This window comes from Periplaneta americana, chromosome 5, assembly GCF_040183065.1.
Source record: "Periplaneta americana isolate PAMFEO1 chromosome 5, P.americana_PAMFEO1_priV1, whole genome shotgun sequence".
NCBI classification, from domain to species: Eukaryota; Metazoa; Arthropoda; class Insecta; order Blattodea; family Blattidae; genus Periplaneta; species Periplaneta americana.
In genome coordinates, this window is record NC_091121.1 from 130,025,130 (window position 1) to 130,041,752 (window position 16,623).

At 37.6% G+C, this 16,623-nt stretch overlaps 1 protein-coding gene across 2 annotated transcripts in view; it reads right to left on the reverse strand.

The window, feature by feature from the left end:
- Window positions 1–16,623, reverse strand: part of LOC138700194 (neurotrimin-like) — a 712,090-nt gene that overhangs the window by 63,218 nt on the left and 632,249 nt on the right. For both annotated transcript variants that reach the window (XM_069826628.1, XM_069826627.1), the window contains exons 7-8: window positions 11,749–11,873; window positions 7,985–8,162 (exon numbers count right to left, since the gene is read on the reverse strand). In XM_069826628.1, the coding sequence (XP_069682729.1) occupies window positions 7,985–8,162; window positions 11,749–11,873 (303 nt within the window). The remainder of the gene's footprint in view (window positions 1–7,984; window positions 8,163–11,748; window positions 11,874–16,623) is intronic.

Genomic DNA, 16,623 nt, shown 5'->3' on the forward strand with positions numbered 1-16,623 from the left:
GGAGTTTTATGCTGTTGGCAGCTGAAAGGAATAGTACTGATCGTAATGAAGCATCAGTTACAGATATTCGATGTCTGCTTTCATTAAAATTGATAATAGAAAACAGTTGCTCACAAATATAAATGTTGAGCCAAACATAGCAACCATTTTCACAGCCAGCATGTGTAGTCGTGGATATTATTACTGAGGTTTAATCTTGTAAAACTCAACCAGACTAGTAGTATTTTTCAAACAGTCTTTAGCCCTTAGGCCACACTGAAGATCAATAAGTTCAAGCTGTAAATCGTACGACACTGTTTCAACTGGTGTTGAAGGAATTTATTATAACTTTAAACTTCTTTCCAATTAAGACAAGATCTTGGAACCTAGAATTAAATTCATTTTGAATTTCAATTAATATTAACCAGGTAGCCCGGGTTCGAATCCCGGTCGGGGCAAGTTACTTGGTTTAGGTTTTTTCCCATGTATGGTGGGTCCCTATCACCACGGCATGGCACGTCCTCAGGTTGCGGATAGAGGAGACGGCCTCCAGATATGGAGGGTAGCTGCGAATATATTGAATAAGCAGTCGTGGACAGCCGATAAGGGTGGTCCTCCAGCTTGGGGTTGGGCGAAGGGCTAACAACCCATCACCGTAAAAAACAGCTTGTTACGAATTCCTACAGTAAGCCTCGGAATAGGACTGATTCTCTGGCACGACCACAGCAAAGGAATAAGGTTTTGAGATTTGGCACTTGGAACGTAACTAGTCTTTATAGAACAGGAGGGGTAACATTAGTAGCCAAAGAACTAGCTAGATATAGAATAGACTTTGTGGGAGTACAAGAGGTTAGGTTAGATGGGAATGGCATATCACAAATAGGAGATTACTTGTTGTATTATGGGGAAGGAAACAATAATCACCAATTAGGAACAGGATTCTTTGTTCATAAAAGAATAAAATCAGCAGTAAAAAAGGTCGAATTTATCAGTGACAGGTTATCATATTTAGTACTTAAGGGTAGATGGTGCGACATCATAGTTATAAATGCTCACGCCCCTACAGAAGAGAAAGACGACTATATAAAGGATAGCTTCTATGAGGAATTGGAACATACTTTTGATCAGTTCCCTAGATATCACATGAAAATTTTATTGGGGGATTTCAACGCTAAAGTAGGACGGGAGGATATTTTTAGACCAACTATTGGAAAAGAGAGCCTACACGCAATTAGTAGTGACAATGGAGTTAGATTAGTCAACTTTGCCACATCGAAAAATTTAATTGTCAAAAGTACAACATTCCCCCATAAGGATATACATAAATATTCTTGGACTTCTCCAGATGGATTCACACACAACCAAATAGATCACATCTTGATAGATAAACGGAGACATACTAGTATAGTAGATATTCGAACTTTCAGGGGTGCAGACTGTAATTCTGACCATTATTTGGTGACTGGAGAATTAAGAGAAAGATTATCAGTAGCCAAGCGAGTAGAGCAACAAGTTAATATTACTAAATTCAATATTTTGAAATTAAAGGACGAGGAAGCTAAGCAAAATTATCAGGTCGAAATTTCGAATAGGTTTGCCACTTTAGAAAGTTCCGACGAAGTTGAGAAAGAATTAGATGTTAATAGCGTGTGGGATAATATCAGAGATAGTATCAAAATTGCAGCTGAGCAGAGCATAGGTTATTATGAAACTAAGAAAAAGAAACCGTGGTTTGATGAAGATTGTTGCATGGTAGTAGAAAGAAGGAAACAGGCAAAATTGAAATTCTTACAGGATCCAGTTGAGGAGAAGAGAGATAATTATTTCAATGAAAGACGGGAAGCAAGTCGTACACTTAGGAATAAAAAGAGAGGTTACTTGAAGGAAAAACTGAATGAGGTAGAAGCAAATAGTAAGAATAAAAACATTCGAGATTTATATAAGGGTATAAAGGAATTTAAGAACGGATATCAGCCAAAGGTAAACGTGATCAAGGATGAGAATGGTGACTTGCTTGCAGACTCTCCATCAATCCTAAACAGATGGAAAAACTATTTTGCGCAACTACTAAATGTACATAGGCCAAATAGAAATGATCGGGACGAAATTGAAATACAAACTGCTGAGCCATTTATACCCGAACCCACACTTTCAGAAGTCGAAATTGCGATAGAAAATCTGAAAAAGTACAAGTCTCCAGGTATCGATCAAATTCCAGCAGAATTAATACAAGAGGGTGGAAGTGCATTATATAGCGAAATTTATAAACTTGTACTTGCTATTTGGGAAAAGGAAATTGTACCAAAACAATGGAAGGAGTCCATAATTGTACCTATTTTTAAAAAGGGGGACAAAACCAACTGTGGTAACTTTCGAGGAATATCACTTTTGTTGACGTCGTACAAAATTTTGTCCAATATTCTTTTGAGGAGATTAACTCCGTACGTAGATGAAATTATTGGGGATCATCAGTGCGGTTTTCGGCGTAATAGATCGACTATTGATCAGATTTTTTGTATTCGGCAGATAATGGAGAAAAAATGGGAGTATAAGGGTACAGTACATCAGTTATTCATAGATTTCAAAAAGGCATATGACTCGGTTAAGAGGGAAGTATTATATTATATTCTTATTGAATTTGGTATTCCCAAGAAACTAGTTCGATTAATTAAAATGTGTCTCAGTGAAACATACAGCAGAGTCCGTATAGGTCAGTTTCTATCTGATCCTTTTCCAATTCACTACGGGCTAAAGCAGGGAGATGCACTATCACCTTTACTTTTTAACTTCGCTTTAGAATATGCCATTAGGAAAGTTCAGGATAACAGGCAGGGTTTGGAATTGAACGGGCTACATCAGCTTCTTGTCTATGCAGATGACGTGAATATGTTAGGAGAAAATACACAAACGGTTAGGGAAAACACGGAAATTTTACTTGAAGCAAGTAAAGCGATTGGTTTGGAAGTAAATGCCGAAAAGACAAAGTATATGATTATGTCTCGTGACGGGAATATTGTACGAAATGGAAATATAAATATTGGAGATTTATCCTTCGAAGAGGTGGAAAACTTCAAATATCTTGGAGCAACAGTAACAAATATAAATGACACTCGGGAGGAAATTAAACGCAGAATAAATATGGGAAATGCGTATTATTATTCGGTTGAGAAGCTCTTATCATCCAGTCTGCTGTCCAAAAATCTGAAAGTTAGAATTTATAAAACAGTTATATTACCGGTTCTTATATATGGCTGTGAAACTTGGACTCTCACTCTGAGAGAGGAACATAGGTTAAGGGTGTTTGAGAATAAGGTGCTTAGGAAAATATTTGGGGCTAAGCGGGATGAAGTTACAGGAGAATGGAGAAAGTTACACAACACAGAACTGCACGCATTGTATTCTTCACCTGACATAATTAGGAACTTGAAATCCAGACGTTTGAGATGGGCAGGGCATGTAGCACATATGGGCGAATCCAGAAATGCATATAGAGTGTTAGTTGGGAGACCGGAGGGAAAAAGACCTTTAGGGAGGCCGAGACGTAGATGGGAGGATAATATTAAAATGGATTTGAGGGAGGTGGGGTATGATTATAGTGATTGGCTTAATCTTGCTCAGGATAGGGACCGATGGCGGGTTTATGTGAGGGCGGCAATGAACCTTCGGGTTCCTTAAAAGCCATTTGTAAGTTTTGTAAGTAAATTTGCACATAATCGTTTAACATGGATTCATCACGAGCAGTGTCTATCGTTCGAAAGTGAGCCATATGACCTTCCCGAAACTGACTTACAAAAAGTGCAAGTTTATAACTGAAGTCTCGTAATTTATCCAACATATCAACAATGAGCTGGCCTTTTCCGTGAAGAGAGATATTTAAATTGTTGAAGATTAATAAATTCTAATGTACCCTACCTCATGTAATAATGCAACTTTCAACTCCTGAACCTTTTTACTGCGATCTTTACCAACAAAACCATTGTATCTCTCTGTGACGCATTATATTATGTTTTCCTCTTTCTTTCAAACTTTTGTGGCAGATATTAATATTAACTCCAGCTGCTGTGAAAAAATAAGCATTTTCCCATGCAATATTGAAAGAATTTTTCTGATGATCACTTTTCTGTCTTCTAGATTCCTCCATTATGTAGCCGTAGATAGGCAAAGTGAAATAGCTACTGATAATACATACTACACCAGATAGCTGCGTGGACTATCCTCTCCTATAGCAGGCCTACGTCATTCAGACATACCTTTCCGGCGAGCTGTTAGACGGCTCTCCTGCTCTGAAGGAGCAGCCATGCTCTATGAGCGCCATTTGTGCAGGCCTGACATAAAGGTTTGTGTGTGACAAAGGAGAATGAAGGTCGAACACTACTGCCACTCTGCCAATAATGAAAATGTAATACTTTTTGTCCTAAGTTTTAATATAAACATAGTAACATAACCACTACTGTGTATGAGTTTTTAGGCTTTCATGGTGACTGTGATCAAAATTAGGCTTTAGGGTATTCCACTGTGTCCTGCAACTTGACATTTCCAAAGTTTCGGAACTACATGCAGGTTCCATCATCAGGGCGAAAGGTAAGATCAGAGAGGTCGTCTATTCTGTTGAGCCTGTTATGCCAGGCTAATACGGAAGACTGAAATGAGCTGAGAAAAAGTGTCAATGTGTTCACGGAGTTCGTTGACATCAACAGGGTTGGAATGAATAAAACTTTCAAATATCCCAAAAAAAAGCCATTATTTTAAGCCCGGCCTCCTATGGTGCACCTCTGCAACAATTCTGTTGGTAAATTGCTATACACCACTGGCTTCATACGCGTGAAAGACAAGAACAGGAAAGTAGTCACCATTAGTAAAAAAATAATTCTAATAGCCCTTAATATTATAACTAGAGACAGGATTTTCATGCACTATCAAATCGTAAAATATGCATGCATCCATGCACTATCAAATGGCCAAATATGCACAATGAAGGAAAAAAACATTGAAAATATGCACTATCAAAATTGAAACTTACATTTTATTTTCGAATGGCACAATGTACTACTAACAGTCTTTCCAAATTCCAAAGATATTCTTTTCCCTTGATCCACTGTGTCACAAGATCTCTTCTCCAACATTTAATCAGGGGCATTACAACACAAATACAGTAGCTAATTCACAAAACACCTGTACATGCAGCCTACTACAGATCTTTTACCTATCTACCTTTCCAAATTAAAGGAATGTTAGGGGAATCATGTTAGTGCTATTGTCGCCAAACTACGAAGTATGGGAGGGAGCAGAAGAGGCATCCTTCTAATAATAATTTTAGCTTCAGGGTAAGACTTGTATAGAACAGGAGTGTGGAATTCCAGTGTGACAATACGATGAGAGAATTAGCTGGTAAGGTTCAAAGTTCTCAGGTAAAAACCCTGCAAACCGTTAGCATTTCATTTATATTTTTCAGTATATATACTCAAATATTGTAAGCTCAGAAATACCAAACTCTATGAGGCAACATTTATAAAATGCAGTATCATGCGATTTAACATAAAATATGCAATGGAACTATAAAAATGGACGTACCGTAATATGCAATATGAATCTCAAAATATGCATTATTAAACTTAAAATCTAAAAAAAATATGCATTATGCACGAATTTACCACTAAAAAGACCAAAACATGCAAATATGCACGGAAAAAGTAGCCTATACATATTTCAAATCACTAAGCCACGAAACGGATATTTACAAAGTTTGAGAACTGTACTAAGCTTATATAAAAATATGCATTTGCATGCAAATCCTGTCTCTAATTATAACTTTATACAACACTATAAAGCTGTGATGGACAACAGTAATAACTAGAATAATTCTTCAGAGTAACTGCTCACACCTTGCCACAAGCTCATAAGTAACTGATAGTGAGTGGATGTTTTTAATTTCAGTACCGTAGTGTGAAGGATTTGTTTTTATATAGTAGTTACTGTTGCTACACCCATCCCTTTCTCCCACAAGTCCACTTCCAAGGATCGAAGTCGTTACAGTAACAGTCGTCTGGCTTGGAGATAGCTATTCTGTGACGACTGTAGTTTCTTTATATTTGTCATTAAGGAATGAGATCTTAATGCAACTCTAAAAGAATATATATATCTGTAGGTATAGACGTTATTTTAATTCTTAATTAAGTATACTTTTAAAAGTATCAGTTCTGTACTAAAGACTTATCTATTTTGCTTCATCAACTCTCTGGAATGTATGTGAACGAAGCTAAGTACAGTAGATCTCCAATTATCCGAACTAATTGGGAATCGAGTAGATCTGGATTTGCAGAAATCCGAACAATTGGATATAGCTCAGGAGTAATTAAGAAAAAACGATGTCAGGCAAAGTAAAAACCCAATTTTTATTGATAAAAACTAAGCAAACATAGGTATAGTAGGATCGTTCTATGCTCCCCAGTTAAAGACAGAGGCTACCTCATGCTGAGCAGTTGCCATTTGAAGTAAGACAGTCCCCCAACCTTTTCTGTCCACTCGATGGGGTAATCTCTGTTTCCACTTTCTGAGGCAAACATAAATGTTGCCAATTCTCCCCTGAATGCTAACACTAACTGCAGTCTTTCTAAACATGTTCAAACAAGTCACAAGTGTTTTTGTTCGCTGTTTGAAAGTCTTCTGTAACATTAGTATTAGGCCTATTATAATTGTTTTGTGGAGTGTATTGTAAATTGCTTAGTTTTTTACAACTCCAAGATAGCAATGATAAATGAACAGCAATGTTAAAGACATAATTAACTTTATGAGGCACAATAATATTACCGCGCCCAACTCCATATCCATCAAGGCAGTCATGTTGCAGGAAATCAAATCAGTCAATATTAGTAAGAAATATGCAGTGGAGGAGCTCACAGCCTCATATGGACACAAAGTGTTTCGACTTCCTCCATACCACTGTATTCTAAATCCTTTGGAAATGATCTGGCATCAACTAAAGTCTCATGTTAGGAAAAACAATATTACCCTGACTTAAGTCTAGTGTGTTAACTTCTGCGTGATGGAGCTGCAACAATCGGTCCTCATAATTGGTCCTCCTGTGTTCAACATGCAATTAAAATGGAAGAGAATTACATGAAGCACGACAGGGACAGTAACCAAGAGAGATTTGTGATTCATTTAGGAGAGAGTGATGACGAATAGAGGTAAGAGAAGCAAAATGCTGTCATATTTTATTACATACCACTTTAGGTTTCACTGCGGATTTAGACACGAAACACAAATTGACATTATATTATTATTATTGTTATTATTATTATTATTATTATTATTATTATTATGATTATTATTATTATTGATATAAGTATGAAAATATATTAGTTTCAAGAAGTTGACCGTACAATGGTTCTATAACGAATCTTTATACACACAGTAACTCAAAATTAATCATTCATTAATTCGTGATTGATTGAATGACAGTACAATTTGTTGTATAGAAATAAATATAGTATTGTTTCATACCCTGGTGGCGAAGTCAACGTAAAATATGACAACTGCGCGCCTAGAAATTTCCGCATGCGTCCCTTAATGACCGGGGTGGACCATGTGGCTAAGTTCTTCTAGCAACAAAAGAGACCGACTGGGGATCCTTTGAAAAATCCTACTATATATATGTACAGTACTTACTGTACTATTAAAACTGAATGCTAAAGTAAATAAAAATTAAGAAACAGCACTGTATACAAATTAATTTTTGTACAGTATATAATTCCAAATAGTAGCCTACCTGTACTCTATTTTACCTTGAATATCTTGAATATCTCGAATAGCGTACGTTGCTTTGAAGAAGTCAACATTTACTGTACAGTATTAATTTTTGTATTTTCCCACAAATCGATCCAGATAATTGGGGATCGGGATGATTGGGGTCCAGATAATTGGCATTCTACTGTATATGTTTACTGGAACATATACTCTTACTGGACCTTCTACAATGGAGTGATATATATTTTTATAAACTTACCAATAGTAAAAGGGTGTGGTTTAGCTTGACTTGTCCAACCATAAGCATTTCTTGCTCGAAGTGTTACTAAGAAGTCCCCAGCAGGAAGGTCTGAAAGATGGTATTTCAGTTTGTAAACATTGCCTTCCACAGCATCCTCCACAGGTGGTGAAATTCCATGCCACTTTGCATCTGGATTCTGGAAATAAATTCATGAATTAAGATTAAGTATTCTGAAATTATATGTCTACAAAAAAGGTTTTTTGTTTTCCCCAGTGCCTCAAGCTCCTTATGGTCAGTGAAGGTTTTTTTAGTTGGTTATTTAACGACACTGTATCAACTACTAGGTTATTTAGCGTCGATGAGATTAGTGTTAGCGAGATGGTATTTGGCGAGATAAGGCTGAGGATTCGCCATAGATTACCTGGCATTCACCTTAAAGTTGGGGAAAACCTCGGAAAAAACCCAACCAGGTAATCAGTCCAAGCAGGGATCGAACCAGCACCCGAGCGTAACTTCAGACAGGCAGGCAAGTGCCTTAACCAACTGAGCCACACCGGTGGCTTGAAATCTGTGCATCTGGCAGTGTTGAATTCCATTTCTGAAGTAGGGATACTTTCAAGGAGCAATTCATTACCCCCAGTGTTACGATGACAGGATAATGGCCCGCAGAATTGAATACCGATGTAAGGAGAGAGGTTCATCCAGGAAGTAAGTTCCAATCGCGTCCAGAGATGCCATGACTAGTTGGACGGAAATGCACATGCATAACAATAGAGGGGGATATGTGGGAATAATGCAGTGCAGTTTCAGTCTTGTGACGGCAGTAGTTATTGCACAGCGCTAGGAGAAAATGGCTACACTGATATTGTCTCCTGCCAACTGCGAGATTCGTGCAGTTATCCGATTTCTGTATGCCCAGAAGCAATCTCCAGCAGAGATCCACCGCCAATTGTGCGACATGTTTGGATCTGACATTATGAGTGACAGTATGGTCAGACAATGGTGTAGGCAATTCACTGAAGGCTGAACCAATGTGCATGACGAAGACCATAGTGGCCGACCATCCCTGTTGACGCCAGAACTGATGGAAAGTGTGCGACAAGTAGTTTTGCAGAACTGGCACTTCACAATTTCGGAACTCTCTTGTCAATTCCCCCAGATGTCTCGCTCACTGCTGCACGAAATCGTCTCCTGGTGGCTTGGTTTTCGAAAAGTATATGAAAGATGGGTCCCAAAGAAGCTGACAGATGAACACAAAATGAAACCTCTGGCTGCAGCATTGACATTCCTCCAGCAGTATGAAGAGAAAGGTGACGAGTTTCTAGGCAATGTTGTCACTGGGGATGAAACATGGGTGTCACATGCCACACCAGATACAAAACAACAATCCATGCATTGGTGGCATAGTGGTTCACCTGTGAGCACCAAATTCAAGCAGACAATCTCTGTCAAAAAAATCATGTGCACTGTCTTCTGGGATCCACGTGGTGTCCTCATGTGCGAGTTTTTACCACGAGGGGAGACTGTTAATGCTGAGTGGTATTGTCAGACATTGCGAAATCTGAGGAGGGTGATCTAGAACATGAGACGTGGAATGCTGACAAGAGGCATTATGCTTTTGCACGACAATGCACGACCTCATACAGCCAATGCAACACGGAATCTGTTGCTTCAGTTTGGATATGAGATCTTCGATCATCCACCCTACAGCCCTGACGTCATGAAGCGCTTTATGGCAGGAAAACGTTTCCACAACGATGTTGAGGTGCAGACAACAGTGACTTCATGGCTCCAGACATTGGCAGCAGACTCCTATGACATGAGCATACAAATGTTGGTGCACTGGTACAATAACTGCCTCAATAACAGTGGTGACTATGTTGAGAAGTAGCCAGTGAATCTCTGTAAATAGTGCAATAAATATTTCTCACTCAGTGATGTTTTTGTTTTCTTTATTGGCCATTGAAACTTACTTCCTGGATGAATCTCATAATAGTACAAAGAATTAATAATCAGCAGCTTTTATTAAGTTATTATATAACATTTGATAGAGGAGACGGCCTCCAGATATGGAGAGTAGCTGCAAATATATTGAATAAGCAGTCGTGGACAGCCGATAAGGGGTGGTTCTCCATTTTGGGGGTTGGGCGAAGGGCTAACAACCCATCACCATAAAAAAAACAACTTGTTACGAATCCCTTCAATAAAGGGATGAAGTTATAGGAGAATGGAGAAAGTTACACAACACAGAATTGCACGCATTGTATTCTTCACATGACATAATTAGGAACATTAAATCCAGACATTTGAGATGGGCAGGGCATGTAGGACATATGGACGAATCAAGAAATGGATATAGAGTGTTAGTTGGGAGACCGGAGGGAAATAGACCTTTGGGGAGGCTGAGACATAGATGGGAGGATGATATTAAAATGGATTTGAGAGAGGTGGGATATGATGATAGAGACTGGATTAATCTTGCACAGGATAGGGACCTGATGGCGGGCTTATGTGAGGCAGCAATGAACCTGCAGGTTCCTTAAAAGCCATTTGTAAGCAAGTAAGTATAATATAACATTTCGATAAATGTCCCTCTACAAGTTGCAGTGTGTTGTTCTCGATTTATTTGCAAGTTGTCAATTATTACACTTAAAATGTAATGTAAGCTTTCCTTTTTATCATTATATATGAGTCTAGTAGAATAATTACATATAATTCCATTTTTTAGGAAAATTTTAGACAGACGACTTCTAACAACCTTCATTATATACAATAAAAATTTGCTTAATGTGCTGTATCACTGACGTGACACACTTCGTTTCTGTTTTTTTTTTTTTTTTTAATCATAAGTAGCACCAAAGAATGGCAAAGGAAGCAGAGTTAACAGTGCTTGGTTTCATCAAGTTTCAAGTGAACACGAATAAAGTTTAAATTTGTATGGTTTCTTATTGTCTACAAGTAACGTCAAGAGGGGCAGTCATGGCAACACATACTTGCAGTCTTCTGGTCTATTCTACAACCATCCAGTCTATGCAAGAATTTTACAAAGAAAGAGGGTTGGTGGGGTGGGGGAGAAGGAATGTTTAACACACTTCTAACTACAACAATTCAGCAGACGCAAGAATTTTACAAAGGAAGAAGGTTGGCAGGGTGGATTTTTTTTTTTTTTTTTTAATTTTAGTAGGTTATTTTACGATGCTTTATCAACATCTAAGGTTATTTAGCGTCTGAATGAGATGAAAGTGATAATGCTGGTGAAATGATTCCGGGGCCCAACACTGAAAGTTACCCAGCATTTGCTCATATTGGGTTGAGGGAAAACCCCGGAAAAAACCTCAACCAGATAACTTGTCCCGACCGGGAATCGAACCCGGGCCACTTGGTTTCGCGGCCAGACGCGCTAACCGTTACTCCACAGGTGTGGACTGGCGGGGTGGAGGAGAAGGAGTGAACAACAAGCGTTACAAAAATATTAAATCCATTTTGTGGTACCAACATTAAAAAGATACAGTTCTAATTTGAAAATAATATTATAACATTACTAAATAAACTCTTAACCAAGTAGTGGTTGGTTTGCACGGACTGAATACATGCCATTGGTCAGAAGAGGAAACAGCTTCTACTATACTGTACTCACGGTACATTACATGCCTGTAATTTGTAGTTATGTACCAGTATGTGTTTGATTATTGTATCCTTTTGGTAAAAATATTTCCCGATAACTACAGCCTACGAGATCAGAAAGACTTAACAGAATTAAACAAGACATAAATAATACTTACCGCTGGTTTATAAAGTAATTTGTATTCGGAGATAGGAGCATAGCTGATAATATCCCATTCTACATGAAGGCTTTTTCCACTGTCTCCTAAATTTGCTCTAATGAATTTTGGTGTTGAAGGTCTACCTGTAAATAATAAAGCATAATTATAAACGGTAACTATCTCGGTAATTATAATATAACTTTCTAAAGGCAATATTTCAAGCGAAGGGCAAGTAAACTAGTATTAATCCTACTTTTCATGTATGTATAATTCAATATTGATACTGTTTCAATTCAATAATTTCCATGTACACATTTATCTGCAAACTCTTAAGAAATGCCTGTAATGCATTGAAATAACCTAATTAGATAATATTGCCAGAGTTGCCATCCACCTCAATTTTGTTGGAACTAGGCTACACCAATTTTAAGGGCATTGTGCCATATCTTGGCAATGATTCATCAGAAATGTAAAATATTCTAATTTAGTATAAATCAAGACCCAAATAAAAATAACCTTTGATAACATATCCTTTAGCCATTGAATGACAGAAATCATGCATTGGATTCAGATATCTCAGGAACAGTTAGGAAAGAAGTCTGTGATAGTTCTATATTTTCCAATTGCTAAGTGACATGAATAGATACGTCTGTTCCAGTACTAGAGTACCATCCCAAAAAGTAGACTGATATATTTTCAGACCAATTTTGTCACGCATATATATTCTAAACTACACAACATATTTCAATGGAGTAAATGGCGACCAACAGACGAAGGATCAATGTATCCAACATGACCTTGAGTTGGAGCAAGTGACGTCATCTAGTAATACACGGGAGGAGAATAGTTTAGGCACGAATTGAAAAGTGGCATAGCAGCCGAGGCAGTGTAACTCGAGAATGTGAAACGATAGAACGTTCGCAGTGGTGTCAAACGATTCGTAACGAAGCTGGCTACAATCTCAATTGAAGAACAATCAGTATTCGACAAGTTAAATTTGAAAAATTTGCAATTGAAGTTGAGTGAAGAGAAAAAATTTCCAATGTCAAGGCAAATACAGCGCAAATGGAAGTGGGCGTATAAGCAATGACAGATTTGAACCTGGGCCCGCTCGTTTCACGGTCAGGCATGTTAACCGTTACTCCAAAGTGGCAGACTGCACTTTGTTCTCAACTCTGGAAAAACCTAGGCGATTGACAGATCATGATACATAATGAGCTCATGTCTCTATACAGACTGAAGGCAGATCAACTTTTAACTTTGTCTTTTGTTAGCTGGTGTTTCAGAGAAGTAGGAAAGGAAGAGTGTCTGGGGTATTTCCTACAAATGGAGGAGGTACGCTTTGTTATACTGGACAGTGGCTTTAACTTTTATTCCAAAATTAAGGCTTCGGAGAATGACAAACACCATGTCGAAGGTAGTCAGCCAGGTAATTTACCGTAATATTAACACAGTAAAGCAGTTATTACTTGTTCATTGTTCAATATTCACCTACTTCGTAACGTGTCTTACAGAATTAAAAAATTGCGTACGATGTAGCATACGACAGCAATTTCAACTCCATTTCTGGTATTGTGTGGTTACTTACTACTTACTTACTGGCTTTTAAGGAACCCGGAGGTTCATTGCCACCCTCACATAAGCCCGCCATTGATCCCTGTCTTGAGCAAGATTAATCCAGTCTCTATCATCATATCCCACCTCCCTCAAATCCATTTTAATATTATCTTCCCATCTATGTCTCAGCCTCCCCAAAGGTCTTTTTCCCTCCGGCCTCCCAACTAACACTCCATATGCATTTCTGGATTCGCCCATACGTGCTACATGCCCTGCCCATCTCAAACGTCTGGATTTAATGTTCCTAATTATGTCAGGTAAAGAATACAATGCGTGCAGCTCTGCGTTGTGTAACTTTCTCCATTCTACTGTAACCTCATCCCTCTTAGCCCCAAATATTTTCCTATGAACCTTATTCTCAAACACCCTTAATCTCTGTTGCTCTCTCAAAGTGAGAGTCCAAGTTTCACAATCATAAAGAACAACCGGTAATATAACTGTTTTATAAATTCTAACTTTCAGATTTATTGACAGCAGACTAGATGACAAAAGCTTCTCAACCGAATAATAACAGCCATTTCCCATATTTATTCTGCGTTTAATTTCCTCCCGAGTGTCATTTATATTTGTTATTGTTGCTCTAAGATATTTGAATTTTTCCACCTCTTCGAAGGATAAATCTCCAATTTTTATAATTCCATTTCGTATAATATTCTCGTCACGAGACATAATCATATACTTTGTCTTTTCGGGATTTACTTCCAATCCTATCACTTTACTTGCTTCAAGTAGAATTTCCGCATTTTCCCTAATCGTTTGTCGATTTTCTCCTAACATATTCACGTCATCTGCATAGGCAAGAAGCTGATGTAACCCGTTCAATTCCAAACCCTCTGTGTTATCCTGAACTTTCCTGATGGCATATTCTAGAGCGAAGTAAAAAAGTAAAGGTGATAGTGCATTTCCCTGCTTTAGCCCGCAGCGAATTGGAAAAGCATCAGATAGAAACTGGCCTATACGGACTCTGCTGTAAGTTTCACTAAGACACATTTTAATTAATCGAACTAGTTTCTTGGGAATACCAAATTCAATAAGAATATTATATAAAACTTCTCTCTTAACCGAGTCATACGCCTTTTTGAAATATATGAATAACTGATGTACTGTACCCTTATACTCCCATTTTTTTTTCAATATCTGTCGAATACAAAAAATTTGATCAATAGTCGATCTATTACGCCTAAAAACACACTGATGATCCCCAATAATTTCATCTACGTATGGAGTTAATCTTCTCAAAAGGATATTCGACAAAATTTTGTATGACGTCAACACGATTATTCCCCCAGCCATTATAGCTGACTTTCACAACCGGATTTCGCTGTCTATCGAGCTCTCCAAGTGCATCACGATGCTGAGTGGGCATTTTAAGTAACAATAATACATAAAAATCCAGACTCTACTCACAATGCAACACAGTCAACAGCAAATTAATTTTTTTTCAACTCGTCCTTGTTGACATTTCTGTCATCAGTATAGGAAAGTTATATATTATACAGGGGGGTAAACGATATAAACTGCCAAAATTATATAGGCACTACATAACTCTTTCTCATGATACAAGGTGAGCCAATGAAACAGGCGATTTTCAGATCGGTGTCTTTTCTGCTGTTGTTGGGTATTTCAATTGTTACAAGCAACGATCTATTCCCATTTGATACCGTTTATAATGAATTGTTGGACGGATGAAAAACGTGCTTTTGCTACTAAGGCATATTACAAAAATAATGATAGTTTCATTGCTGCTATTTCGATAACATTACAATATCCATTGCAGTGATTCGATACCATCAGTCCAGCCCATGCAATAAAAATCTGGATTCAGAACTTCGAAGTAACTGGTTCTGCGTTAAAGAAAAAGTCTCCAGGTAAGCAAAGATCTGTATGTACCCCGGAAAATATCAACGCCGTAAGAGTTGCTATGATCTGTAGTCCTAAATATTCTGCTCGTTGTCATGCAATTTCACTTGGCTTGTCAAACATCAGTATATGAAGAATTCTACATAAAGACTTACACATACATCCATACAAAATTCAAATGGTGCAGACATTAAAAGATGATGATAAAGTAAACCGCATGACTTTTAGCCAACAATTCTTGTATCTAAATGTTAACGAAGACATTGTCCACAATATGCTGATGAGTGATGGAGCTCATTTTCATCTCTCTGGATACGTCAATAAATAAAACTTTCGATACTGGTCACCAACTAACCCTTATGAAATGCATGGGGAATCATTACACAGTGTCAAAGTCACAGTTTAGTGTGCAATAGCGTCATTAGGAATCATCGGATCTTATTTCTTTGAGGACAATAATGAAACATCTGTTATTGTAATATCACAGTGATATGTCTGAATGATTCAAGAATTTTTGTCTCCACAAATTGCCAATGATCCTCTCATCAATAGAGACACGTGGTTTCAACAGGATGATGCGACCAGAGACACAGCTAAACTTAGACTTGAAGAATGTGTGCAATGAAATGGGTCCCACCTGCGGGATGTAATGTTTAGAAAATAAGAATTTCATGAGGTACAGGTAAATGTTATTGTGTATACTTTAAATGTAAAGTGAAATTTTCGTTTCAAAGTTATCAGTGTAATAATTATTAAAGTTTTAAAATCGTCAGTTTCATTGGCTCACTTTGTATTATCAAAAAAGTCCTACATGTAATAAATTTTGTGCACGTAAAGAAAGAAACAAAAAGGCATTGCCACAGCGAGCTACATAGTGTGGTTGTTAAGTAGGTAACATTGCAGTCATCTCTGTGGCTGATTGCAGAATAGCAGCCGTGTCTAGCGCTGCTTCATGTTCATAGTTATTCTGTATTCTCTACATCGTATAGTATATTAATAGATCCACTATTGATTAGATTTTTTGTATTCGACAGATATTGGACAAAAAATGGGAGTATAAGGGTACAATACATCAGTTATTCATAGATTTCAAAAAGGCATATGACTTGGTCAAGAGAGAAGTTTTATATGATATTGTAATTGAATTTGGTATTCCCAAGAAACTAGTTTGAAACATACACCAGAGTCTGTATAGGTCAGTTTCTGTCGGATGCTTTTCCAATTCACTGCGGGCTAAAGCAAGGAGATACACTATAATCTTTACTTTTTAACTTCACTCTAGAATAGGCCATTAGGAAAGTCTAGGATAACAGACAGGGTTTGGAATTGAACGGCTTACATCTCCTTCTTGTCTATGCAGATGACGTGAATATGTTAGGAGAAAAACCAGAAACTATAAGGGAAAACATGGGAAAT